This window comes from Tauraco erythrolophus, chromosome 3 (genome assembly GCF_009769465.1).
Source record: "Tauraco erythrolophus isolate bTauEry1 chromosome 3, bTauEry1.pri, whole genome shotgun sequence".
NCBI classification, from domain to species: Eukaryota; Metazoa; Chordata; class Aves; order Musophagiformes; family Musophagidae; genus Tauraco; species Tauraco erythrolophus.
The window spans coordinates 60,199,319-60,217,071 of NC_141467.1; the positions used below are offsets into that span (position 1 = coordinate 60,199,319).

The 17,753-nt window shown below is 38.3% G+C and overlaps 1 protein-coding gene across 3 annotated transcripts in view; it reads right to left on the bottom strand.

The window, feature by feature from the left end:
- The window catches only part of ST18 (ST18 C2H2C-type zinc finger transcription factor), a 169,786-nt gene extending 154,299 nt beyond the window's left edge, over positions 1 to 15,487 (bottom strand). Inside the window, exons 1-2 of one of the 3 annotated variants that reach the window (XM_086609272.1) lie at positions 15,449 to 15,487; positions 15,009 to 15,144 (exon numbers count right to left, since the gene is read on the bottom strand). In XM_086609272.1, the coding sequence (XP_086465398.1) occupies positions 15,009 to 15,144; positions 15,449 to 15,487 (175 nt within the window). Of the gene's footprint in view, positions 1 to 15,008; positions 15,145 to 15,301; positions 15,335 to 15,448 lie in introns of those variants that run through there. The other 2 variants (XM_086609273.1, XM_086609274.1) reach the window with 2 other exon arrangements.
- Positions 15,488 to 17,753: the final 2,266 nt, after the last annotated feature.

Genomic DNA, 17,753 nt, shown 5'->3' on the forward strand with positions numbered 1-17,753 from the left:
TAACTGGTCCCTAACCAAGTCCTCATCAACCAGGGTAGACTCCTCCTCTATTCTGACTTCCTCAGGAGCCTCAGGTTTACGGGGCTCATCAGGATAGCCTCCAGCAGTACAGACTGAGGCAAAGAAGGCATTCAGTACCTCTGCCTTCTTCTTATCCTCTGTCACCAGGGCACCCTCTTCATTCACCAGTGGTCCTACATTGCCTCTAGTGTTAGTTTTATCTGCAATGTATTTGAAGAAGCCCTTTCTGTTGTCCTTGACCTTTCTTGCAAGGTTTAATTCCAAGGAGGTCTTAGCTTTCCTAGTTGCCTCCCTACATCCTCTGACAGCAGACCTATATTCCTCCCAAGTGGCTTGCCCCTCCTTCCATGATCTGTACACTCTCTTTTTCCACTTAAGTTTGCCCAACGGTTCCCCATTTAACCATGCAGGTCTCTTGGTGCCCTTTCTTGACTTCCTACCTGTTGGGATGCACCGGTCTTGAGCTCGGAAGAACAGGTCCTTGAAGGCTAACCAACTATCTTGGGCCCCTTTACCTTCTAGTACCCTGTCCCATGGGATTTCTCCTAGCAATCGTTTGAAAAGATCAAAGTTGGCCCTACTGAAGTCCAGGGTTCTAGTTCTGCTAGATATTCTCTTCCTGCCACATGAAATCCTGAACTCCACCATTTCATGGTCACTACAACCAAGGCTACCCTCAACCTTCAGCACTTCAAGCAGACCCTCCTTATTAGTGAGAATAAGATCCAGCAGCGCTCCTCTCCTAGTAGGCTCATCCACCATTTGCATCAGGAAGTTATTGTCAATGCACTGAAGGAACCTCCTGGACTATGGATAGCTGGCTGAGCAGGCCTTCCAGCAGATATCAGGATAGTTGAAGTCTCCCATGACAACCAGGACCTGCATTTGCGAGACCGCTATCAGCTGCCTGTAGAAGGCCTCATCAACATCCTCATCCTGATCCAGTGGTCTGTAATAGACACCAATAACAGTATCACACATTCCAGATTGTCCTTTGATTCGCACCCACAAGCTCTCAACTTGCTCCTGATCTGCCCCCGGACAGAACTCAATGCACCCTAGTTGCTCCCTCACGTAAAGAGCAACTCCACCACCTCGCCTTGCTGGCCTGTCTTTCCTGAAGAGGACATAGCCATCCATGACCACATTCCAGTCATGCAAGCTGTCCCACCAAGTCTCAGTAATTGCTACCAGCTCATAACCCCCTGATAGAACACAGATTTCTAACTCCTCCTGTTTGTTCTCCATGCTGCGTGCATTGGTGTACAGGCATTTCAGAGAGCCAACTGACCACGCCGATTTCACCCTAGGGGGGTGGGAGACCTTATTCCCTGGGCCTAGTTTACTGAGCCTAGTTATATCCCCCTCCCCCTTCAAACCTAGTTTAAAGCCCTCTTGATGAGCCCCGCCAGCTCATGAGCAAGAATCCTTTCCCCCTTTGAGACAGCTGAAATCTGTCATCTGCCATCAGACCCGGTTCTGTGAAAGCTTCCTCATGATCAAAGAACCCAAATTTCTGTTGGTGGCACCAGCCTCTGAGCCATCTGTTAATCAAGTGTGTTCTCCTGTTCCTATCTGTATTCTTTCCTGCCACTAAAGGGATTGAGGAAAACACTACCTGCACTCCTGACCCTTCAACCAATCGCCTCAATGCCCTGAAGTCCCTTTTGATGGCTTTTGGACCTCTCTGCTGCTACCTCATCAGTTCTGACCTGCATGACCAGTAACAGATAATAATCAGAGGTCTGTACCAGACCAGTTCCTCTAACAGAAGTGTAAATTCAGTCAAGACCAGATAAGGCTGACTCTCCAGTGCTCATAGGTACGTGCAATTCAGTGTAATGAAAAATGCCCTTGGTTATCTGCATTTCAGATGCAACCCTGCAGATGCAAGGGTAGATGATGGTAGTATGGGATTTGGCCTGGCTAGTAATCAGGTGATGTCTAGTGAAGGGATATGATGATGAACCACAAGGGAGGGTCATCACATAACACTTGTCTACTGAGCCTCACAGTGGGGAGATTTAGCTGCATATCCTTGATAGACATAACTTTGCTATTATGTGCTTCCATCAGCTCAGTCCCTGGGCTCTTCCTTGATTAACTGAATAATTCCATTTGCAGGACATGATGCCTAGGTCTGCAGTACTGGGGCACTGTATGTTACTGGCACTGAAGTTATGATAATCACAGCTGAATGGTCATGTAGCTTGTCTACATGATGGCACAACCCCTCAGGTCATTATTTGCAGAGGGTTCCAATCAGAAACTCAAACGTTACAATAACCTTAAAGCTAATCTTATCGTGTAACACACAGACTTTTGTGGCAGAAGATTACTCCTCTGTCCTGGCAAACTTGGATAATATCTCTATTGTTGTACTGAACTGTTGCTATGAACTCTATAAAGCAAAACCAAGAAAAGCAAATAAAAAAATAAGCACTCAATAATATCCTATCTGCTCTGTGATATAGCTCTATACCAACCTCTGCTCTCACCTTAAAATTTATAAAATATCTTTTATGAATAAGAGATACTGGAGCTATGGTAGTTTTGAGAAGATACTTCATCATCACGCTGACTGGCAACAGGGCACAGCAACTTAGAAAACTGCTTTTTCATGGAGTAGGTGAGCAATAATCTAACAGGAACAAACTGTGATACTGCCGCAGCAAATGCAGGAGAAAAATTTCAGAATCGTCACACAACTAATTCAGATTGAAGGGTATTAAACAGGATTTGCCCACAACTAGCTTGCACATTTTGTACACTGCATTCTTAAAAATATTCCTTCAAGATGTGCAACTAGGAAGCTAAATTGATGAAACTCAGATATCACGCACGTATTACACGTTCTGGATGGATATTTTATAGTTGAAGTTTTTACTGCAAACCAGAAATGCCAAATTTACAATGGCTGAGAAGAAAAAAATAATTTTTTCCTTTTCTCCTGCTCAGTCATGAATATGCCACCATAATCTCTTCCCTTTTTACTCTACAGCTTTATTTCAATATTATAAAGAGGCCTTTTCTAGACATGAAAATGTTGTTGGTAATTGTTTTTTGTATTTATGAAATGATAAATTCTCCCTCTCAGGTCTTCATTCTCATTGTGCAGAAATCTCATTGGAAGATATACTCATCCCAGAAAGTATCCCTGTTAGAATCCAGGTGTATGGTACAGAATATGCTGCTGTTCCTCGTGATCATGGTAAAAGGACAACAGAATGCATAGTCTCGCTGAGTAGTGTGAGAAGTTATATAGGTGACCTATCTTTCCATAGAGGGTTTATAAGGGCATGATTACTTTCTATAGAAATATTTTAACATTCTTTTTAACTGTTAGGATTATGCATGTTGAAGGTTAGAAAAGAGTGCTTTGATTTTCAAATGTCTGTTTGAAATTTGCCACTAATATGATGTGATTATAGCTGAACTGAGAGGTTCATTTCATGCATTTCTGTAATAGGCACAAAAATTTAAGAAAGGCAACCTTACGATATCATGAGACAAATGAACAATACTAAATTGTTCTTTGTTCTCATGATATCACTTCTGTCAATTGTTAGGTTCACAAACCTTCACGAAACTTAAAAATCGCCGGTGCCTAAGCATACTTTTCCATTTGCTTGGCATTTGTTTCACTCTTCTGCTGATGCAGAAGGCAACACTTCCTGTGCAATAGTAGCCTCTCCTATTTCCCACACCCATCGTGCAGCACTGATCAAGTCAGCAGGAACGGGACATGCTGCACAGCTCTGGGCTACCAGCCATGGGCCAGCAGGCTCCTACAGCCAGGACTGCATTTATTACACCCTGTTTTACTAGAGGTGTCTTTGCTGGGAACAACTTCCTCTTCCAACAGAGCGGGAGCTCAGGTAGCACGAGATGTGACATTTTCGGAGGAAACTGTTTTCCTTTTTATCAAGCATCTTGATGCTAACAAACAAAGCTAGCAAGCTTATTCCAAAATGAAGCTCACAGGCTGAGAGGAGAGGAAGAACATTTACAATATGGAATCGATCCATTTTAAGCATTCTAGTTGGCAAACGCCTTAGAGGGAAAAAAAAAAGAAAAAAAAATAATATTAGAGTCTGCAACAGATAATCTGGCATGAATCAGGAACAATATTTTGTAGGTGGGCCCTGCACAAAGCAAGGTCCATTAGGCTCAAAGGACACTGCAATGGAACAATGGAAGCAGACAGGAAGTCTGCACTAATAAATATGCCCATTGGGCCAGTGCCACTGCCTAGCATGGCATAGATACATACAGAAGGATTATACACTAAATGGTGCAAACATAGTCCAGTCCATCTGTCATAAACATTAAGTCCAAAGGCCACAGGTGCAGATGGCACTAAAAAGTAAAAATTACACCCAGACAGAGACCACTTCATGTAATATAGAGAAAAAAAAGAAACAGCAAAACATAACAAAACAAAACAAAAAAGATCCAGTGATTTGTTTCCAATCAATAAATGTTCTCAGAATGTACTTGGCAATCTCTGCTTCTTCCTTTCCCTCTGTCATTGTACATGCGTAACACACATTTTATTTCATGAAAGTACTTTGAGCATTCAGGACCATTTTTTATTCAGTTAAATAAATCTACTTGACATTTGGGCAAAACAGCAAATAATTTAAAGTAAGTTTCAGGCCTTCATTCTAGTGTGTTGAGAATAGAATGTGTTTTCCCTTTGGAGATAAAATCTATTAGGCCCCAGGTATATCTTGTTTGAGGAATGTTCCAATACTAAAAATCTAAACAAAAAGGAGGAGAATTTGTTTCTCTCTCTCATAGTCTAGGTAAACAGAAAGGAAAGTTGCATCCTCTTAAGTTCCAAAAAGGAACAAAGAATTTCTGTTCTTCAGCAATTTTACATAACTCTTGTACATGACGCTGATTTCTCACATTGAAATATCTTCAATATGTTCACTATATTTTTGTAGATTATGCACATAAAGATGTCTACACACCACAGAAAACACCTTATAGAAGGGTTTAGTCTGCATAGCTTTCTTCTTTCACAATCACCACAGGCTAGTAACCAAACATCCAGGGCTAAATGGCAGCAGACCATCAAAAAAGGGCTCTAAGAACAGTCGATCCAAGTGAAATGAGTCTCCAGATGAAACACTGGCACTCCAAGCTTTTATCTTTAGTTGTCAAATCAACTGTATCTCAAACCTGTCAAAACCAGAATTTCGAATTTGTCCTTTTTCAGCCATTCTTTGATACAGCTGCAGAACTTGTACAAGCACTTCTCAGGTTGTCAGCTGATTAAATGAGGGACGCCAATTCTTTAGCAGCACTGACAAAACAATTTTAAAACTATAATCAAATGCAATGCTTCTTTGGTGGAATGTTGGATAATGTTTGATCCCTGGTTTAGCAAAGAAACAAAAGCCATCCAAGAATACCATCATATTCCAACTGTATAATTCCATTGAAATTCTTGGTAACCTTAGCATTTTTTCAGAAACAAAATTAGTTCTATTCACACAAAAATCTCTAGAACTTTTTTTGACTACAAGAACAAGCATTATCTTTTCATCTTTAGTCAGCATTGCCCATTGTGCTTCATTCACTTCGCTCATGAAATCTGGTCTCCGAAAATCACTGAATAAACCTGATGCCTTTGTGATAGCACTAGCCATAAAATTACATAAACAGGTAAATAGGATGTGCTGCATTTTCTCTTTCTTCTGTACGGATTTTTTGAAGCAGAAATGATTAGAACACACTATTTCTTTGTTGTACTTGCAGCCAAGTACTGTAAAGATTTAATAATACAGAAATGAGTCAACTGAATGCTATTTCCAAAACATTAAAGAATCATTCAAAAATCCCAAGTTCTACAGTTTTTAATTTTTAAGAAGTATACACGCACTAAGCAATGGTTTGAATTTGATTTCTACAAGAGATAAGTGTGAGTGACATCAATCTCATTTTCCTAAAGTCTCAAGTTAAAACCATGTAGGAAAGTGTTTTTGTTTTGTTTTGTTTTGTTTTGTTTTAAAGATCAAATAGTTTAAACAGTGGTTCTGAAAACCTATTCCTTTACTTAATACCAGAGGATTATAGTATTCCAGTTGTGATTTTTGCCTTCCAACTGTGGTGGGGTCCAGCCTTTTATAAACAGAGCACATTCCCATTTGATTAGCAGAAGACTACCTGAAGTCATCTGGGTTAGCCATGGATTAGAACTAGGTACTTTTCCAACATCCAGTTTCCAAGTGCTTGTTCCCACCCTGATGCTGCATCAACAGCTATGACTTCAGCTGCTCATACTTGCTCTGCTTCCCTGAAGTATGAGTCCTGAAGTATGGCTGTCCCACTGCACTGTTAATTTTTAAATTCTATGTTTAAAACAGAAAACTCATATAAATGTGTTACCATTTTTCTGAAAGTGAAGATGCTACATAGTTCCACCAATTACTCCTTAATTCATTGGTTTACTCCCTAACTTTTCTGCTACTATACACCAACAGCATCAGCTAAGGATGATGCTGTTGGTGTCAAGGCTCAGGAAAACAATGAGGCTGCTGCCTGGGCCCTGCCTGGAGTTAAAGCTAACTGAACAGAACATGCTAACACTACCCACACAAACATGAACAGAGAATGAGAAACAATTGAGAGATAACAAAGTGAGAAGCTAATAAACTTTATAGATAGTGCAGTGAAAAATGCCTAGATTTCACAAGCAGTTGAGAGACAGTTATGTGATCAACAGCCAAACTTCAGAGATAGTTGAAGGGAAGCACTGGGGACCTTCTGGTGAGTACAGTCCTGCAAGGTCAACAGTACCCAGACAACTGTAGCAGAAATTCCACTCAAAGTCGTGAGTATATCAGCAATAGTATCAGAAATACTGAACTGGCAGAGATTTAGCAAAGCTGGGACCAGTGGGGAGAAAGAAATTGGGTCAGGCTGTTTTTTGGAAGGAGACTGAAGCAGGAAAGAGTTAAGCAGAGAGGTGAAAAGGAACATCAAAACATAGAAAAGGAAAAAGGTAAGAAATAGAAAAAGTGATTATAAATTACTCAAGTCCTATGAGCAGTGCTGCCTGCTGGGTAGTCCTGCATTTGGTCAACACAGACCGAGTTGTGTATGTAAACATACAATGCATATATCAAACTTGCTTCTGCAATCAGGAGTAAGTGAGCAAGGGAGGTACTTTCCCTGGCCTAACAGGAGAACATCTGAGTGGGATAGATTGAGCATTCTGGTACCAGCCTGTTGGTGTCCATTTCAGGGCTGATCACATTGATATCTTCCCAGCCACTTCCTAATACCTTCTGGAGTATAAATCCATACAGTACAAGATTGATTACAATGTATTCCACATTCTCAAGTAGAGTATTTTCTGCCAATGACACAAGAGCTCACACTTTCCCTTTTAGCCCCCTGTCCTCACTGTTTGTCACGTTGGCATACGGAAAAGAGAGGCTTACGAATATCTGCTAATCACTTCTTTTTTTCTACTATTTTCACTTCCAAACAAAAATGCATCAGATTTCTTACAACTTCCTTGACACACTTCTTTCTTCCTGAGCAAAAATATTCACATCTAATTTCAGGGGAAAAGAGCAAAAACAGGGCATAAGCACCATCAAATCAAATTGAAGCACAGATCAGAATTCATAGGCCATTGGTACCCTACCGACAGTGTTCACCATCCTGACCGAACACCTGCACTCAGTAAATTTCCAACAACCCAGAAGCAATGGCAAGGATTTCTCTACAAGAAGAATCCTCTCAGCAGACACAGAAGGTTCAGAAACCTGGACAGACCATCTGATTACATATAGAATGCCATTTTTTTATATTTTCCATTATTACCCATGTGAACAAAATACTTTGCCCTTACAAAGTACTGCAGTGCTACATCTACTGGCTAACTGCAAGGGAACCTCTTGCAACATTTAGAGATTCATTAGTGCCCCTTAACAACCCATGCTCATCTGATGCGTGGAAATGGATAAGCTTCCTCAGGAGGCAGAAGTTTCTATTCACTTACAAGAAAAATGTTATTTCAAAAGATGCAACACTATTTTCTCAGGATTGCTCTGTCTAAACATGATCTTTTTCCTCCAGGCATCTCTTCCTCAGATTAAACAAGCACTTGGAGTCACTTCACAGGGCATATGCTCCTACCTTCAACCATCTTGTTAGCTCTCCACTAAACTTAGTCCAGTTGATCAACACCTGTCTTGTATGGAGCTACCCAACTGGATGCAATGTTCTAGACGTGGCCTAATTAGTACCAAGTAAAGGGAAATAACAACTTCCTTTGATCTCCTAGCTATTTTGCTGTTCATACAGTCCAGTGCTTTGCTAGACTTCATCACTGTCAGCATACAATGTTTAATACGCTGTTCACCAATACACTTATGAAGTTATTAAACAGGATGGTTTTCTGGACAATCACCTGAGGAACTTAGGCATTGAGGGAGAGTATGAACCATTAGCCACTACCCTTTGAGTCTGATGATCTATCCAGTTTTCTACTCATCTAGTAGTCCATTCATCTACTCCATAACAAGCCTGGTTGAATATGAGGATGTGGTGCTGAAAACCTGGCTAAAGTCAAAGCCGCTGACTTTCCCTGCTCCCCTTAACCATGAATCCAGTCAATCCAGTCATATCATTGTAGAATGCAATTGGTTTGGTCAAGAATTGAAATCCATGCTACTTCAAATAACTTTTTTTGCAAGCAAACTTGGTATAAGAGTACCAGGTATAAGCATTCACATGCTCTGTGGTCATCTTTTCCACCAATATTAAGCTACAAGAAAATCTTTACTCATACGTTTTCTCTGAAGCAGCATAAATCTGCTAGCAAAATGCGGTATTTTTGACACATGCAATCACATGATTAACACTTCTATAGGAGCACTACTAATAAAATTATTACTGAGAAAAATAGATAAAATTTTTCTGTGAGTCAGGTTCATGGGAAATGACATATGTTTCTGCTTCATGCTGTTTAAAGCCTCAGTTAGTATTTTTTAAGATTTTTATCCATATTCCATTTAATTTTAATTAAATATTTTCTTAAGTTTAACAGCTTAATTCCTAGAACAAAATTAATGTCAATATGAAATTGTTTAGATCATAAATAATATTAATGAGCTCCAAAGTAGTTTTTCCATGCAGAAATTTAATAATGTTCTGTATATATTAATGTACATATATGTATATGTATAGATATAAAATACGAGTGTATTGATAAAAACACAATATATATAAACATAGATAAAAAGTTTTCAGAAAGGCACATTTCTTTTTCTGGACTAACATAACACCCCCAAAGAACAGTCAGATAATGTAGTCAAATAACATTGCTATTCATTTTATTTTTATAGTGTTGGGAAAACCCAGGACGTACAATCGAAATTGAGATTTGCCCTTAAAGTATGAAATAAAAAAGTAAGACTATGTACTTGTTAAATATTTTCTATTCTGTGAAGCCTATTCTTAATATCCCCTTGCAGTGTACTGAGTAGTCACAAACACACGCTATTTAAGATCTTTTTGATGTATTACAATTTGATCATAAAATAGTTATTCTGCAGAGTAGAGCCAAACATAAGATTTGTCTTCAGAAATTACTTTGCTTGTAAACATATTTATGAATATGTACTACAAAAATTGAATGCACATTGATTTGGTTTACAGCAAAGGTGATAGTGTGAATATTGACCTCTTAGAATTACATAGGTATAAGAGAAACGATTGAGAAATTTTCTATGAAAAGCAAGTGATTTTCAAAGTTTCTAAAAAGCCTTAACTCCACCTATACCTCAGGCTTAATGTTGACGTTATAAAGGCTGCAGGTCCTCAGCCTCAGGCCACCACATGCAATCTTTTTTTTCTTTTTGTTATCAGGATATATAAGATACTCGAGACTTGGGTTCAGCATCCCATTGATTTCAGTGAGAGGTAAAGAATATCAAGGGTAGACTGGAGACTAAAGTTTATTCTTGACATATGAGAAAGTGAAGAAATGAAAAAGAAAATTCTAGTATTGACCTGAGCTATACAGTGAAAAGGACAGGTAACAAATTCCCAGTAGAACTCCAGGATAAAGTGAAAAAAACCAAACCCAGCTGCATCATTCAATCTAATATAGGCAGGGAAAAGCATCATTTTTGATCCGTTAAGCACCTGAGAAGCAAATTTGCCTCCGAAGTTGTGCTTCACTAACATGGAAGAACCACCAAAAATGAAACTGTTATATTGACGTTTTCTTGTGATACAGAGTACATTTTCCAGAATTATACCAATTCCTTAGGCTGCTCTTTTATTCCTGAAATGGATGAAAAATCTATCTTATTTCCTCCCTGTAGAACGTTTGAAATTACAATTTATTTGCCTAAATTTTTCATTCTAATTTCTTGGCTTTAATTTATTTTAGGTTATTTTTGCAGGTTGATAACATAATTACAGGTAAGGAACCTTAATTTATTCAATTGCTGGTGCAAATGCCAGTTTCCTTGTTTATACAAAGAGATTTTCACAAGTGCTGCTATCTTGATTACCGATTCCCACTAACTGAATTAGTACTATTCCCATTTGGACACAAGCCCACAATTTTTTGATACATGCTTAAACAGAACACGTAGCTTTATGGTTAAATGACAAATACTTTCGTATCAGGTTATGCAAAAGTGTTGGAAGTCACCCCTGTACACACATGCATTAAGAATGAAGAAATTTATCCCTGATTTAAGCAAACATAAAACCTAGCTATATAGCGATAGGATAATTTAACTATGCATAGCTGCTTTCCAGGGAAGAATTTTTAAAAAACAGCAAACGGATAAATCAAAGACATCAGAAAAGAGGGACAAAATGAGACTATAATGTTACTATACCTGTAACAATATATGAATGTAATACCATAATCAAGAAAATATCAAACATTAATCTACCAAGAGATTGAGAACTTCAGTGATGAGAGACCTTTTGTTACTTAATCACGAACAGCTCTGCTGTAATCTTCTATCTTTGGTCTGGATACAGATAAGAATAGCAAACATCTAGTATAACATTATACTTGATTGAACTGCACATTTCCAGCAACATTATTTTGGCCCCTGAATTTTAGGGGTTTATATCACATATGTTACAGAAAAAAAGCAGACCAGATGTTCATTAAATTTAACATGTAAACGAACTTAATTGAGGCAATAGAAATATTTGGACTTTTGGACTTCAACACTGACTGGCTAAAACCAGAACATTTAGTATTATAAGAACTACCTCAACTTCAACCTTTGCACTACTTTTCAGGAAAAGCATGTGAGGAGGAGAAATCTCTCCCAAAAACAACTAAAGAAGAATGTCAGTTACTGTAAATGAACAGTTCTGCTGTGGCACAGAAAAATACAACGTCTCACACTCCTTTTACCCATCAAAAAATGAGAGAGATGTGAAAAAGGCAATAGGAAAATATTATGTACCAAAATGGTATTGACATCAGAAGTTTAGCTGGGGAAAGAAGATGGGTTTGACTTTCAGATTTAAGCCTGTTTTCTGAAAACACTATTAAATCCAAGAACGAAATCAGTACTAGAAGTTGTTTCTTTACTTCCCTTTAAATGAAGAACTGAACTGAATTGAATGGAATTGAATCCACGCCTTTGGTAAGAAATTTGGACTCAAAATGGAAATTGTCATTTAACATACCGTTACTCATATGTCACGCTGTCAGATTGAACCCTGTGTTATGAAAGAAATGAGTTTATTTCTAAGTTTCCTTTGCCTCAGTGAAAAAAAAATGTTGAAACAAGCCTGTAGATCTCCTGGTTCTCACCACTGATTCAAACATCAAGACTTCCATTGACTTCAGCAAAACCAGGATTTTACACTACACCTGTAAAGGAAGATCTTTTGCAAGATCCATGATGTGATGTTACAGTGACAAAAGTGTGGGAAAAAATACATTGTGGGTCAGATATGCAACAGCAGCTTATGACATCTCTGTCTCCTTCCTATCTCAGTTCATACTGTTGATAGCTGTTACAGTTATCAGGGAATCGCTCCCCCGCAGTAATCCTCTCCCACAGCCCTCCAAACTGCGTTCACATTTATGCCATCTGACTCTGATGGCACACAACACAAGTGCCTGTGAGAAACAGTTGTGGAGTCTCTGTCTAATATTTGTCACTTTTAAGTGCACGATAATGCACATTAAAAGAGAGTACGGTTTCCGATGCCTCCATAATCAATTTAAAGAAGACCATGACAGACAAGCAGAAGAAGTGAAGAGGATTTTCAAAAATTTTCCCCATTTATGTGGTTCTATTCTTTCTGAATATACTGAGAAATTTCTCCCTAAGTTCATAGACAGCAGATGTAAGTCAGTATTGAAATAAAAACAGAGCATATCATCTTTATCTAGTGATAAATGTATTTGGTAATTCTTTAATATTCAACAATTACAATTTAATAGGAGAGTAGTTTTCAAAATGCTAAGTTAAAGTGCAAGGAAACAGAATGGGGACTGGCAGGTTGCTCTTTCTAGAGCCACAGAAGAACAGAGGCTTTTCAGAAATGAGCTTTTGCAGCTAATATATGTTGAAGGATCTTTTCATGCACAGACTATACGCGGTGATTCTTTTCCTTGCTTTAAATCACAAAAGGAAACCACGAGCAAACAATGGCTTTAAAAAGTGAAACAAAAGATAATTCAACTTTATATACAGATTCTGTCTGCCTCTCTCTCCCTCTCTCTCTGTACATATGTTTATATACACAAAGACCTTTAAAACAACACTTAATTATCCAGACTTGTTACCTAAAATGAGAAAAATTCTTTTGTTACTTTGCCTTCAAGTATGTGAAAACTTGTTCCTAAAAGTTATCCTCTTTCTCTTAGGTTTTTTTTTCCACATAACCATAAGCTGGACACATTTGTCACTGCAATATATGCAATAAGTATTGCTCATTGATTTCAATAATGATTCCACAAAATACGGTTTCCAGCATCTGTCCGCAAGCTGTAACATACTGCAAAATGCATGCTGTTGCTTAAAATACTCTGTTTAAGTAATCTGTCATTATCATATTATCTCAAGTATTTTTAATCTGTCTTTCAAAGAGGACAGGAATATTGATCATAAGCCACTGTAAGCCTTTACCACATTTTAAAGGAAAAGTTAAAGCTCGAAAGTAGAGCATAAATACAAAAAGCCTCTGCACTCCGCTTCAATTTCAGCACTCTGTACTGACCTCTACCGGTTTATTCATCGTAGCTTTCATAAATATTAAACAGCTTACTTTTATTGAACTTTTGCCCTCTCTTGTTCAAATTCAGGGATAAAGTAAACCGTATCCTACCCTGTCAACTTCTCCCTGACTAAAGATCAAAACGCAATCAAGCTTCCAACTACTGGCAGGAGTATACCTGTAGTAGGTGAGACACTATGAAAAATCATCAGTTAAAAAAAGCCTAGCAGTACATATACAGCTATAGAAAGATATTACAATCAGAAAACCCCTAACACTTTGCATCTACTTTTTATGACTGAAGAATTTATCACATTTTTTTTTATTCAACTGCTGTCTCATGTATGCATCATTAGCTGTTTGGTATACAAAATCTGGTTTTGCATTGTGCAATATCCGTCATCTGACACACAATGAGGACCAGAAGTATTACTGTAACACAAATACCAAAGTTGTGAATATAAATTCATCTTCAATTATCCCCATTTGACAGACTTCTGCTTCATTGAACACATTTGCCTCTAGAAGATTCTTCAAAAGAAATATTTTCTCTAGTTAGGACAGAGCCAGAAACTTATCTACTATATGCCAGTGGATCAAAGCACAGAAGCAAGTTTGACATTACAAAAGTATCGCTGTAAACACTTTGTCAAACTAAAGCCATTACCTTGTCTTACTGGAAGCAGTGACGCACTCATTGCATCTTTTATACTACTAAATGAAGTTCAACTCATCCACTTTCAAAGTGATCACAAGAAAAAGCCAAATCTCTAGTTTTTTTATGTGCCTTACAGTAAAGCGTAACTCTAGTTAGTCATAAGTAAATGAGCAAACTTTTCCATCCTCGTTTACCAAAGAACACTTTCATTGTCAGCAGCACCCAAAACTTTCCAATTTTAAAGGTCTATTTTTAGAACTCTTTGTTATGCAAGTCTTTAAGTATGAAAAACAGCTTTAAATATCATGAAAACTTCATTTCCTCTCACTGGTTTCCCAGTGTTTCCAAATAATTTTCATTATTTTTTGGTAAGTCACCTGTGCTGGCTGTAAAGTAAAAACAATTGTTGATCACAAAAACAATGCAGCTTTGTTGTTTTCTTGGTATACATAGTAAAGCAGACCACATATTGTTAATTCAATATCAAACCAGCAAGATGCCTATTATTCATGAAGCTGTTTAGTGTAATAATGCATCTTCCTTTATTTTTTCATAAAAACCTTTGTAGATCATGAATATAAACAAATCAGATCATTCAGCACGAATCTATAATATTTTTATACTGTATAAATAAATACCTCAACTACATCTCTGTGTTTGTTGTGTTTTATTTTTAAATAATCTCTCCCTGACTTGTTGAGCTCTCAGGTTTCTCTCCTTTTACTGCCGCTGAACCTTGCACCACTGCATCCATGAGCAACATGCCAAAGAAATGCTGTTAACCATGAGCAACATGCCAAAGAAACCCAGAAGAGCTGCTACAAGCAGGGCTTTCCCCCACTGCGGCAGAAAGGTGCCAGGTCTCCCCACCACCAGCAGCCACCTTTCCCTGGCACTGAGCAGCAGAGGGAGGACAGGGGGTGCCCGCACTGCCCCGCATCATCCCCCGGGGTACCAGAGCCCCCTCTGCCCTGCACCCGAACAAACCTACAAGCAGCGGCTTCAGTTTTAATGGCTGTGATGAAAACCCACACATGATCTTACCCAGAAAATACACTGATACTGGTTTAGGGTTTTTTTTCATTCTTACCTTCACCTAGTGGTTGAGTACAGGTGTCCAGAAGGTCACTGTGTCCCGGTCTTGCTGTGTTTGCCACTGCTCCGATTCTTGCACTGGTGCTTCTAGGACTTGGATGAACAACTGGATCTGGTCTGCTTATTCTGTTCTGTGTCAGAAAGAAAACATTTTGATGTTCTGTCACTAAAACTGAGCCTCTACTCCACGCACTAGAGCAAGCACATATTCATTCTGAGACCTGCAAATCAACATCTTTTTCTGTAAGTGGGAAATAGAAAGTCTTATTAAGACTTCCTATAACTTACAGAGTGAAAGACACTGATTTTCACTGAACAAGGTGTTGACCAGATCACCTTGAAACCATCTTCCTTCCAAAAGGCATTTTAAAGCAGTTATTTCAGACAGTTCTGTGCAAAATATTCCATAACAGCCCCAATAACTTTTTTCCTTACCTCTGGTATCCCAGTGAAGTCACATTCTGCTAAAAACATCCTGTCAAGCTTGGTACAAAAAGGCTCCAAAGAATCAGAATGCAGAAGCTATGCAACTTGCTGACTAACTTTGCTCTGTGTTATTTACCAACCACACAAAGAAAATGCTGTCTATTCAAAACACAGTTCAAAACTCTCTTCACAGAAAGTGAGTGAACAAACAGTCCCATGTCCGATGCTGCAGTCACATCTCCCATGAGGCCCGGTGATAGCTCTGGGGCATGGGACGGAGTGACACCACCAGCAGTCACTACAAGGCACTTTTGTAAACAAGTTGTGTGTGTGTGCAGAGGAGGAGGAGGAGGAGGCGGCGGGTGTTACTTTTTCTGTCTTAACATTGAGATATATTTGCTTTATCATCTCAGAACTTCAGTCTTGCTGAGTCTACTGGGTGCGTTTGCTCTAGCACTTGCATTGATATTTGACTCACTATAACCTGTTTTCTTCCAGAAGGGATCTGAAAGAACATCTGGATTTAGTGCAGGACCCAGATTTGGAACGCTGGAGCCAGGTTAAGCAGCAGAAGATATATTTCAGAGTCTTCCAGACCCATCACAGAAACAAATAAAGAAACTCAGTGGCTTACTCTACTTCACCCCCAGTAAAATTCAAAACACCTGTGGCAAGTCTTTTGCTTTGGTTCGTTAAAGAAATAGGCCTCAGTTATAAAAGCCATACCCAAGTTTCAGTATTCCCAAAGCTCAAAGTGGGGATTCTGACCCAACTTCACAACTTTGCCTCGTTATACAGCAGATATCTTAAAGCAAGTTGGGATTACTCTAAAAATCAGAGAAATTTCAGATTTTGCATTTCAGTTCGGTAGTTTCAAGTATTCCTGAAACCACAAACCCTCTCCACCCATCTCCGTTATTTTAAATCCATCTGTTCTTTGAAAACTTTTACCCCACTAGTCACAAAGCCAGACTTTGGCAGAGAAGCAGAAATTTCTTCAGCTCTCTAGAGAAACAGAAGTACCATATAGACCCAATGTTTCCAGTACTGGCCACTGGCCTCCGGTCACACTAAGCCACTCCAGTGCTTTTCTTAATACAATAAATCACAGACAACAACTATTTCTAGATGCACAAAAATGAAAAATTATTCTCGTTGATCTCTTTGTAATTTTGTTCTTTAAGTGTCAGGCCAGCATTGGAATCTTCTTTCTGCCACCCAATCCAAACCATTCTTCTTTCTTATCTACATGGCAGCCTTTGCCATGCTCACTTTTCTTTATAACTTCCTAGTAACTATTTTTTCTTATGCTTTCAAAGATCTAAAAGACAGGTGTTATAAAACACCTGGTGTTTATGTTTGTGAAAGGACAAGGTGAGACATGGTGACATTATTTTGTAAAATAAACACTAGTCTGCTTTTCGTTTTGTGGGATCTGGTTCTGCAGCATAATCATGTATTCTGATCTCATCCCAAGTGAAACACCTTTGTAAGCTTTTACAGGTGTGTGATGTAGGTTCTTCAAAATCTTTATTCCAGGAATAAGGATCATTACAAGTACAATATAAAGGATATGCAAGTGCTGATATACTTTAACAACTGAGTGATTCATGACCAACAATTGGATGACAAAAATATAGCTTTTAAAAATTTATGTTTTCTAGAAATATACAAAACCTTAAACTACCTAGCCATATTTCATTTGTCAATACTTGAAAATAACGCCTTTAAAATATGGGTGGTGAACGATTTTCCAAGTAGAATTGTTTAAGTATACCTCAGGATTTTTAAAACAAATGTGTTTTTTTCTCAGTACCCAACAAACATCCAGTCTTTGGTCAGAGTCTGCAGTTGTGCCTTGTCAAACAGTACCATTCTCCAAAAGTAAGAGGGGTCAAATGAAGTTTCACTTCTCCATAATAGCTGAAGATACTACCACTGTTTCTCTTGCTTTTTAATGTAGTCTTATAAAGCACTGGAGCCAAGAGGAAGTTGTCCACTGATCTTTGTGTACTTGTTTTATTTTTATTCCAATTTTACATTAAAAGTTGTCCTAATCTTATTAAAATTAGTAATATGTTACAGTACAGTACATGCATATTATTTCTCCTTCCCAATAATCTTAATATTTCAATTAACTATCTGCTTCTCAGGAACACATACCCTGCCTACTAAAATACTGCAGTACACAGTAGAGTGTTTCTTTTCACAGTATTGCCATAATGTCAGAAAGTTTATAATTCCTGTTTTATGGATCCGGAAGACTTCAGTTAGGACTTCCTCTTCAGCCTTTTCTGAGCTCCAGTATCTATTT